Below are 11,433 nucleotides of genomic sequence, written 5' to 3'. Positions count from 1 at the left end.
AAGTGTATGAGTGTACGAACTGGGGGCAGGTGGAATCTTTCAGGCGGTGAAATAGGAGTCAGAGAAAAGACTTCTAACACAGAGCGCAAAGGGGGGACTGGAACAGTTTTGGTCGGAGTACGTCAACTGAGGAGAGGCAGGAAGAGGCTTGTGGGTTGACAGAATTTTCGGTCCTCCTCCTGTGTGTTTGCACGTGCGTGTGCGTGCGTGCGTGTGTGTGTGTGTGTGTGTTTGGTGGATGGTTGTGGCGGTGTGTCGCTGGGGGTGGGGGTAGCGAGGTGCAAAGCTACACCAGGGAGCAGGGTGGAGATGAGAAACACACGAAACCGTTAACAGATACTGAGGACCACACCAGCAAAGCCTGGATACCCTGGAGAAAGCTGACACAGTGGCGTGTCTGTGTGTGTTTAGATTAATGCACAGTTAAAACAAACTGAAAATATGAAGGATTTTTTTTAAAGTGACACTTCTTGAGAGTTTCACTTGGAACTTTCTACTGATTAAACATCATAAATATGACTGAAGGCCCGGTATTTTTAAAACAAGTTTATACTTATAGGTTTTGGCAGCAATTAAATATTTTAAATAAATTAAACTATATCTGGAGATAAACAGCAGTGCTGTGACACGGCTATGTGAATGCAGCTTCATCACACTTCGCCTCACATCAGGAGCCCCACTTTGAGTGATTTCCTACTCATACGCTCCACTCAGACTTTCCACTTTTAACTGAACAGTCTGAGTGACAATTATCGAAAAACATCTCAAATAATAACGATCCGTCCTGTGAGTTTTGCAATAAGTAACACCGCCGTGGGCGCCTTCTTATCAATAACGAGGAAAAGAGATGATCCCACACTGCCAAGCAACGTGGCGCGCGGACACCTCTGTTCGTGTGTGCACGCAGAGATGCTCATCAGTAATTCATGAAATGTATGGGTGGAAGTGGGCAGATAGTGTTAGCAGATGTGTTCTGGGAGTCTATCATTGGAGGAGGGGGGTGGTGGTGGTGGTGGTGGGAGAGCAAAGGTGCGCTGAAGAAGAAGTTTCCTTCATTTGCATCTGACACACTTCACTACTCTGCTATTCAGACAGTACAATCATTTTAATAACTGTCTGTCTTCCTCTAACCCCTCCACCCCCCTCCCCCTTTCACACCCCCTCCTACTTCTGTTTCTACTGACAAGAAAGATGATGTATCCGCAGACAGATTTGCAGCACTTTCAGCACTTCTCTTTCCAACTGAGCTATGAAAAAAGCCCTATGTGCGCAGGTACTGAGCTCCGTTTACAAGTTCAGAAATCAAAAATGAGTTTTCTGCTATTTTATTTGACTTTTCGCGTAGTTTATTTATTATCTTACATTTATTGTTAAAGTAGATAACTGCTTTACATTTGCGGAGAAATATATTTTTTTCTGCTTGACCGTAAACTTGAAATGTGTTAATAAAAAAAATAGGACACATCAGAGAAAGATGCTTTCCAAGTTTAAAAAAATGTAATTAATGCCAACTTATTTTACGTCCCACAAACGCCACTTTTAAACACACGGTTAATTATAGTTAATGAATAATAATTTAGAGAAGGGTTAAATATATATATTTGAGGAAACTCAGCTTTCTTGGACTTCTGTTTTTTTTATCTTGTTTAAAAAGAAAAAAAAAACCCGATCATTTCCCCCCCCCATCTCTTCGGCGGTGAATCTTTCAGTTTTCTGCCTGGGCGTTGATGAGCAACTTTTTCACGTTTGAGCGTCAGCAGCGTGAAAAGTTTCATCAGTCCTGCCTGTTTTCTTCCCTTCACACAGACGCCTTACCGGCTAACCGAGACTGCGGTTCGATTCTGAACAGGCCGACACAAAGATTAACGGAACGAGAAATGCTCAGAGCGACTGATTTGTGTGTAAACTCGAGCCGCTTGAGAGCGCGTTTAGTCGGTGCGTACTGATTTCCTGTTTAAGCAAAAACATGTTCGCATTAGTTTAGGCCCCGGTCAATTTTGCGCTTTCAACAATTTAAAGAAAATTATTTCCTGAAAAAAAAGTTCATTTTAAATATCTTAATAAACTTGAGGCACTTTTAAAAAAAGGGCCCTAAAGTTTACAGAGTGCGCACATCTGTTGCAACAGGTGCCGTAGCCGAAGAGGGAAAAACAGTTAAACGAGTTAAAATGATAACGAGCCCCGAGCCGATCTGTATGAATTCTTAAAGAAAATGTGATTCGGATTTTTATAGAAGTCGAATTAATTGGAAAATAATTTATCCATATTTCCCAAAAGAGAGAGAGAGAAAAAAAGACGCAAGGAAAATGGGGAACATTTCCCTCTACTTCCCTTAAATTGCTGCACGTAGCTTACAGACACAGACAACGCTTTAAAAACAATATATTTTCCCCGATATATTACTGAAATACAGTCTTGTTATTTAATCCGTTATAAACTCTGTGGCAGTAGAAAATTACGCGCATCAAACGGGACCTTGATGCTGAGGCGCACCTGCACCGAAACTATAAGGAGAGTCTTTTCCAGTCAGGCGCAAATGTCTCCTAAACCATTTCACTGCCATCGAAATCACTTTAGAGGTATTGGCCTAGCCTTTGAGGTGAGAACCGAGCTGAAATGTGCGGTTGAAGTCACTTTACCTGCTATTCCTTGAGTTTGCAGTATGAAGTTCTTCCAACTCTCCCCGGCTCCATGTGCAGAAGGTCGCAGCGCCGCGGCGGCCCCATGGAGCTGCGCCCTGAGTCCCTCCCCTCTCCACTGCACTTCCTCGTTCCAGCCCAACATGACTATGTCTCTCAGCTCGGCTGAGGCATTTTGCTTGCTTTTATCCACAGTCTGCAGTGGGGAGTCGGGCCACCGAACCCCTGGCACTTGCTTTGTGCCGTGCCAATAAAAGCTGACACCCAGTAGACCATCACTGGCAGCCATGCATGAGATGGGATGAGGCGAGCGAGGAGAGTGGACCATTCATTGTTTATTTATTTCATTCACACCGAAGAAGCTGATTGGGGTTGGGGGAGGTGGGGGGGTAGTGTGGGCTGGAGGGAGGGGGAGGGGGGGGTTACTCCTCACTTGCATATTGGACAGCTCCCCTTCTGTCACCTGTTCTGGCACTCTGAAGCAGTCCATGAAAATAACACAAGTGTTTCCCATATAATGAGCTTTTCCTCTTCTTCTATTTAATGTTTCATCCAGTTTGCTTCCCCCATCCCCCCACCCCCACCTCTCTGTGTTACCTCTAGCGTCATAGCCTCCTGTCCTGTACCTTAACACAGCACGAATGCAGCGTACACAATCAGGATTACGTCTGAGCCTGAGCAAACAGTTGCATCTCTTAACATTAGCCTCCTTTATTACTTCCTGTTTTAAAATACGTGTACAGTAAGTGCATCCTCTCTCAGTCCTGCAGCAGATCATCATTCAGATATGCATTAATTTACTGAAATGTGGTTTTCCCTCTGGTTTCATGAGCAGGAATCTACAAACCAACACTGGGCCACCGGCTCCAAGTGTATCAGATGTGTTAGTTTCAGATGCTGCCACTGCTACCAGCATTCACATTAAAGTCAATCATCTCAGTTCCAACGCGGCGACAGCTCACATGCTCTCAAAGTCGAGCTATCACATCTTACAGTACGGCGATAACACACACGCAACTGCTGCCCGGTGACAGCCGCACACACCATTATACAACACTGTACTTCAAAGAGGCTTTCTGGCCTACAGTTTGTTTTATTGCTAACCTGTGTGGCAGCTTCTAAAGCAGCCCTATAGGTGACTCCTGAGCGGACTGCCCACATATGGAGTCTGAATTTGTTCAAATAAATATACATTTTGGACTGAAAATGAAGAAAATTCCAAATAAAACAGGAATTGCACACCGCCGTCGACTTTAAAACTCAATTTGAGATATGTCCCGTCACTAGTATCTCATGGTGGAGCTTGTAATGTAGTTCAGTTTGAACCCCTGCTTGATCAGCTGTGTTTACATATATAAATGAACCTACCGGATTAGGTTGGACAAGTTTGCACTTCATTTTACAGAATATGTGATAGTTTATACTCCACTATTTTCTCTTTCTCCTTGTGGCTGTTTTTTCCCAGTGTCCCACAAGCCCCAAAGAGGGCTCTTATCTCAGGAGAGGCCGTGTGGCTGGATTGCTGAGTCACCTTTTGCGGGAGGCTGCCCTTATCTCCTAAGAAACACAGCATTCAGTTGGTTGCAAAAGGAGGAACTTTGGGCAGGAGCAATGCGGCCTGCTGTGTCTTCATGGCCATAATATGGATTGCAGCAATGCTCGCTGACTTCCTCATAGCCTCACAGTCGGTGCTGCTTTTTTTTTTCTGTAAGGTCCGTTTTAACGCATGACATGCAAAGGTGTGAACACGCTGCAGGATGGGTTAACTCCAGAAGTCGCGCAAAGGGAAGGCTGGGACAGAAAATGTGACTCAGCGCTACTGGCGACCTCGAAGATGTTGGTTCATGGCTGTGATCGCCTGCGATAAGAGATGCTGTCCCGTTCAGTGACAAAGCAGCTTCACTTCAGCCGAAATTTTAGAGAAGTACCAACAGAAGTGGGATCAATATTCAGATCTTCCCTCTAATGCCTGACTTGTTCAATTCTTACTGGTCGTTTGGAAATGCTCTCAAACTTCAAGGTTTTATAAGGTTATTATAACTCTGTAGCATCGAAAATGACACATGCGACATGCATGGAGTGTGACTCAAACTGCACAGAACCCTTTGCTCTCTCAGGTTAATCCACAATCTGAAGCAAGCCATGTTGTTGTAATTAATATCATTATCTAGCAAGCCTCAAAACATCATCAGGCAATGTAGCCGGCTGACTAACATACAATAGGCTGCGGACGGTTCTTATTTCATGGATCTTTAAGCAGTATTCACTGTTTCACATTTGGAAGCATGAGCAGCATGTAACCCTTAATTGGTTTCAACACCTTAATAAGTCAAAGACGTTCAAGACCGATAATCACATTAAATAGTCCAATTTATCTAAAAAGTCAATTGCAAAGTGAAAAACTCTCTTTCTTTAGGAATGCATTATGCTGCGAGGATGTCAGAGTAAATTAAATTCCCCTCTGCACACTAAAGCATCAATTTCCTTATGGTAATTATCTGCTGGAATAGACGTGTCACTAGAAGGAGTCAGGCATGCTTGACATTTAGCCTTTTTATGGAGCGGCGATGAGTAAAAATTAAGATGAGGAAAAGGAAATTAATCTGCAGCCCGGGCAAGCATTGAGAGATCCTGGAGGATAGTGGCTGAATCAATCATGGTGTTTGTGAGCCTGTTTTGAAAAGGAGCCGGTGATGAGATTCAGACCACAGGCTGGAAAATCTAAGCTGGAGGAGGAGGAGGTTTTTAGCAAATAGAGTTATGATTGCTATGAGAAGTCTTACGTAGTCCTGTTGGTCTTAAACACAAAGTAAATTGGGTGCTATACAGAGAGGCCGTCTCACTCTCAAGATTATTACCACTGTCGTGTTGTACGCTGAATATGTATTGTACCACCAGGTGAAATAAATACTGGAAACATGGCTGCAGACAGCCACATTATTAGGGGTTAAATAGTGAGCTTTAAAAGGTGCCGTTGTCCTCTGCAATTTCATGCATTTGTACGCTAAGCTAAGCAGTTAAGAGAGTTCTGCTATCTAACTGTGCAAGAAAGCCAAGGAGTTAATTGCCTAACATGTTCCTCAACTTTCTAGTATCTTTCAAAAGTCATAAAATTAATGCAAAACAACAGTAATTACAACTGAAAAGGCTCGCTTTAACAAAACTAACAGCTGTTTTTTTAGCATAAGTTGTTTAGCATAATAATCTGTGGCTGTTAGACATCAATCACCAACAGAGCCGTGAGCTGATATCGTGCCAAAAGGAAGGGTGCTGCCTCTAGATTCACTGGAGTCGCAGCAGCATAAAGGAAAAGGGATAAATCTTAACCTTTCCATGCACATAATTCACTTTACTTACCAATTTTCTCAGCGATGCATTAACTGGTAACATCTTTTAAAAAGAGAGAGAGAGAGAGATTGCACTTACTGCACTTAATAATGCTCTGTTACTTTGACAACTATGGTGGAAGTTGTGCAGTTCTTCGTATGTGATGGGTTTGATGGAGAGCTGATATCATATTTCTCGCTGTGTAAAGACTGCTTTGGACAAATATCAGCATGAAACAGGACCGATGGAGTTCAAAGGCAGTTTAGGGTCATTAAACAAGACACAATGGATGATATTTGCAGACTTGCCTACATTTCTTTTCAGTCTATATTTGGGAGTCAAAAGTGTCTGTCCAGAGGTCAGTGGCCTACGTGTGAGGGTAACGTTTTTTTCATGCTTTCGCTTGGGCCAGCGAGCTGCTGGTGTTCTGTGGTGAGGTTAGCAGCATTAAAGCAATAAGTAACTTTTGCCTCCAAAGTCTTCATGTCAAAAATTAGGACTTTCTAGGCTTCTCAGTTTAAAAACGTTTTTTTTTTTTTTTGATTATTTTTAATTTAAATCTCTTTTGAGTGCCCTCACTTTTGGAAGTGCAACAATAAATAGCTAAATAAAACACAAATGACACTAAATATACAATAATTAAAAAGAAAAGATGCATGTATTAGTGATCACACAACCCAAAGTCCTCACATGTATCAACTTTGTGCTTAAGTACAAAATCCTCACGAAATGTAAATCTAAACAAAGTATAGATGAAGAGAAACAGGAAAACCATCTCATCCCTATTTCCTGTCTAAGCGTCAAGCTGCACTAACCGCAGACATAAAGCTATTGCTGCCAGGCACATCATAATAATGTCAATGTGCGTTACAGTCGCATCTACAGAAATCTAAGCGATGTATATACTGAAGCCCACAGACAGCCTTTTGAATGCAGATTAGCCTGTTTAGTCATAATGGATCTGTAAAGCTGCCGTAATTTGTATACTTTTAAAAACGTAATGATAGCGCTAAAAATCCTGACTTTCCTCAATATTTCGCCCCTCTCTTTGCCCTTCATGACAGACGCACACACACACACATAGAGTAAACGAGCAAGCAAGCGAGTCAGTGAGAGAGAGCAAATATTTAAGAGGACAATGCAACGCACTCACTACCCAGAGTTAGAAAACCACTCATCTAAATCAGGGAAATTATGATAATGGGGCATCTCATTATTCTTTAACTCACTCTGAATAACTCACTGACATCACATCATCGTAGATGTATTCATATAAACAGATTGGATGGCGTGAATAGGAAGCTGACATCTTCGAGCCCTCTCTCATCTCGTTTGTCTAAAGTCTTGCTGTGGCGCTCGTGCACCAGACAGGAAGCACGGGTCTCATGAAGGGGTTGCAGGGAGCCACGGCGGTCACCGTTCTGGACAGGAGCGCTGTGTGCCTGAAAACAGAAGTTCCAAATTCTTCGAATGCTCTGTGAAAAGATGTAATGATATCTGTGAGTCACTGAATTACACGTTGTTTTAGATGACGCAAAAATCTAAGAACCTAAAGCTAATCTTTGTAGTGAAACACAGACTGACAGAAAAAAAAAAACCCTCAGGCACTTCTGTTATGAGTGAGCGTTAGTAAGCGAAAATCCCGGGGATGTCTGACCGTTGTAGCAGACAGTTAATCAATCCAAGAGCTTGTCTTTTTTTTCTGTTTTGGGGGAAAAAAATGGGAGGCCAAGCCTAATCAGCAGAGGAAACAGATCGCAGGGGGGTGTCAGGCACCAGGAAAATGGATCTGGGTTGTGAAAAACCACCATTACCACGAGCTGCTCTGGATTCAGCCATCTGGAGATGCCTGCTCCAAAAGCCGGTAAAGTTCGCTAAACTGGGGCCCAACTAGGAAACAGGTTTGCACATCCTTAACAGACAGCCAACACTCCCAGAGTGGAGCCATGTTTGCTCTGCACAGTTAAGGGGCTCACTCGTGTCAACGCACATATTTTCAGTGTTGCACTGGGAATTAAACACCTTAAGCTTTCCTTTTTAAATAAACCTTTTCAGTTTCTTTTGATGAAATTTGCTCAATTTGAGAAAATCATCGGTGAAATCCTCCCCTACAACACATATAACATCTCTCAAATTCCTACCTGTCTGTCTTTAGGAATGACGGCCGTTGTTTTTAATCTGTTTTTTAACATTTCCAATTACTGAAGCCTTTTCCAGCTGACCATTAACCTGCACCTCACCTGCCCACTCATGCAAAAAATAAGGTATACTAAGCTTTTAAGCAATGCCACTCAAATATGTACAGCACCCAAAAAAAGATAAAGTTCAACAACAAATCAAATTAAAAAGTAGGAGCATGAGAAAACAGTGATTATTCAGGATTTATATTATTTCTCTTAGCTGTTTTGTTGACACTGTTTTTATCTTGTCTGCCCATTTCCCTAAAACAGTGTCCGCTCTTTTAGTTTTACTAATTTCATGCTCTTTGGTTTATTTTTCTCCAGACTGCACACATGTTTATGCATATTTTTTGCATTTTTCTTGGCTCTGTGGTGTAGTGGTTAACACGTGCACCCCACATCTAAAAGGTCCCCAGTTTGACTCTTAGGGGTGATACAAACTTAACCTCAGGAGTTAGTGTGCGCCCAGTGCCAGTCTCTGGCTACACTTTGATATATAAGGTAAGCTGAAAGTATTGTCATTTGTGTGTATTTCTGCCACTGTGGCGAGTTGTAGTCACATTTTCATAGACACCAGTAAATAATGGGCACCTGTATAGTGAAGTTAACAGTGCAACCTCATGTCTATGGATTGCATTAGACCGCCCTCTAGTGGAGAATTGTGATGTTTGCTTTTTTTGTCTAACTGGATAAAATGCTGGGAGAAAGAAATATCAAGGTGTGCAAAATAGTAAAATGATAAACTCAATCAACCCACAAATTTATGACTTACTTATTTCACAAGATGACAAGATAAACAATACAGACGATATATTATATACTTTTTAAATGTCATATTTTATAGGACATAATCAGTTAGCAATAACAACGGAAGTCTGTTATCAGAGTTTCATTCAGACTCACCCAGATGAGCTTGCAGAAGTTGCAGGAGCTGCAGAGTCAGCATAGGCAGCCATGCCTGTGTAGCCAGGGATGGTGGTTCGGCTGGCACAAGGAAAAGATGTTACAGACACTGTAACTTGTAAATGAGACACAGTGAGACAAAAAAACACACAATTTTTTACACCTGACATGTAAAAAAATTGTGAAAAATACTTTGTGCTTAACAAACAGTTCTAGAAAAACCACAATGAATGTAAGTGTGTGTGTGTGTGCGTGTGCGTGTGTGTGTGTGTGTGTGTGTGTGTAGATGGCATTCAACCCATCAGGTCTGCATGTTTTTGCTTCTGGTTTATTTTTGTTTTATCCTGAATGAGGACGACCACCACCTGCCACCTCGCCATACTGATCTTTAGTGCTTAAAGTTGAGATTTCAACAACAAAATCAGAAAACAGACTGACAGCATGACAGTATCTCGGTCCTGTTTCCAAGCTACCTTGATCCTTGCATCACTTTTCAGCACTCTACAAAGCCCCAACAGGCTTTTTCAGCCTGGAAACAATACAGGAAGCTAAAAAAAGAGCAAAATAAAAGCATTCAGAGCAGCAGATAAAAAAAATAAAACCGTAGACACTTCTAAATGTCAGCACCATGGACATGACTGATCATTTAGATTAGAATTCCCTACAAGGTGAAATCTGGTGAGATCTGGAATGTCTTATTTCCACTTGTTGAACTGCAGCCTGCAAAAAATGTGACGCTCCCTGCTTGTTGGCTTTCCAACTGATGGTGCAGCAACGATTCCACAGAGGAGCCACACTTAGACTTGGAAAAAAAAATCAATCTTGAATAACAAGTTAGGACTTGCTCTCCTCCCTGTCTGTGCGGACATTTTAACAGATGATGGCTAAAGACGGGCAGAGTGCAGCAGATGACTCGCTCACAGGAAAGCAGAGAACAAAGCAAACACCTGTCAACAAGGTGGACATTTTTTTCAGCCTGGCCAATAGGAATACACTTGTGCAAATTGACTAACTATGTTTGAAATAAACCAATTAAAATGCTCTAGTGGTTATTTGTTGAAGCTTCAGACTTGTTTAGATGAAGTTCATAATTATTCTACAAGTGTCATACCGGTCCATCGATAAATAAGAAACACACTAACAGGCTTCCCAGTCTAAGTCCACTTTGTTTTAAGAATAATTTCCATTAAAAAAACCTCTGCTTTTTTCCACATGCCGCGCTCTTTATGTGTACAATGACAGTGAGTCTCACCGTGCTGTCGGCATGCATGGAGGAACGACGCTCCTCTTTACTGTCAGTGGCTGGAAGTCTTCATCCATGTTGTCAATGTTATCCATGTTCTCAGAGCCGACGGTGCCACTGCACATACACGAGAGCCCACTCAGTAATGAACGCGAAGGTCAGTGCTCAGAGAAAATATGCAGAGTAGCTGGATTCAAACAAAATACTGCGCCGCTAAGAAAATAGCAGAATCAAAACATGATCACCTAAAACATTTTCTGTTTAAAGTTGCTCAGTGTTTCATGGTAGCAGCAGGTTAAAGACATCATGCAGCAGAATAAATGTGGCAGATATTAAAGAGCTAAAGGACCCCAAGATTTTGTACAGTATTCTGTGTGGTGGCAGCTCAAACATAAAATACTCACGTGTACAGAGGGATCTGACCTGATCTTGGATATGTACTGCAGCTGAACAAACCAAAAAAACAGGAAGGTGTGTGACAAATTTGCATCATAAAAGGGACTAAAAGAGAAAATGAGCTCCCACTGATGAACGAAATCTTACAAAGATATTGGTTTTCTGGCATCATTCCTCAGTCGAAGCTGTCGCCTGTTCCACTCAGCTCCTACAGACTTAGAAAGAACGGAAACAATCACCGCTTCATCACAATTTACCGATCTACAGATCACCTTTATTTTAACACTATAGGTACAACACATGTGCAGCAGTGTTTATGTTTTAACCCCTAAACTAAAGCATCAAACACTGAAATCTTTACCGCACTCATGTGAAGCAAGGATAGGCCTGCGAGTATTTTTCTTATTCTAACTGATCCCACAAAAAGACTAACGATGGGGTTTTTCAGCTACTGTGAAACAGCAGTCCAATGTGAGACTGGCTCAAAAATAAACTGGAGTGCATGTGTTCACTGTAATGAAGGAACATGTTACCCCAGTGCTACAGTGTGGCTCACCAGGGTGTGTTCAGTCATGTTTGCTGGCGGGGTGCTACACAAACTGGATCAATGCGGTGGGAAAAAAGAAAATGCACACACACATATATATATATATATTAGGGGTGCAACGATACTCATATCGATATTGAACCGTTCGATACAGTGCTTTCGGTTCGGTACGCATATGTATCGAACAATACAAAATTT

The 11,433-nt window shown here is 42.0% G+C and overlaps 2 protein-coding genes across 5 annotated transcripts in view; both read right to left on the bottom strand.

The window, feature by feature from the left end:
• Positions 1-2,956, bottom strand: part of ikzf1 (IKAROS family zinc finger 1 (Ikaros)) — a 15,883-nt gene extending 12,927 nt beyond the window's left edge. For all 4 annotated transcript variants that reach the window (XM_005735072.2, XM_005735073.2, XM_005735074.2 and 1 more), the window contains exon 1: positions 2,640-2,956. In XM_005735072.2, coding sequence (XP_005735129.1) covers positions 2,640-2,928 — 289 coding nt within the window. In that variant the 5' untranslated portion in view covers positions 2,929-2,956. The remainder of the gene's footprint in view (positions 1-2,639) is intronic.
• Positions 2,957-6,854: 3,898 nt separating this feature from the next.
• Positions 6,855-11,267, bottom strand: spmip7 (sperm microtubule inner protein 7). Its single transcript, XM_005735071.1, has 6 exons — positions 11,245-11,267; positions 10,836-10,903; positions 10,697-10,738; positions 10,302-10,409; positions 9,050-9,130; positions 6,855-7,441 (listed from the first exon to the last, which is right to left on the bottom strand). Exons 1-6 carry the CDS (start codon positions 11,260-11,262, stop codon positions 7,303-7,305), a joined length of 456 nt encoding a protein of 151 aa, XP_005735128.1. The 5' UTR covers positions 11,263-11,267; the 3' UTR covers positions 6,855-7,302.
• Between the last annotated feature and the right edge of the window lie 166 nt (positions 11,268-11,433).

Source organism: Pundamilia nyererei, unplaced genomic scaffold, assembly GCF_000239375.1.
Source record: "Pundamilia nyererei isolate P.nyererei 1_Seehausen unplaced genomic scaffold, PunNye1.0 scaffold00062, whole genome shotgun sequence".
Classification (NCBI taxonomy): Eukaryota; Metazoa; Chordata; class Actinopteri; order Cichliformes; family Cichlidae; genus Pundamilia; species Pundamilia nyererei.
Note: the sequence above shows the minus strand (reverse complement) of the source record. Positions and strands in the feature narration are given on the sequence as shown.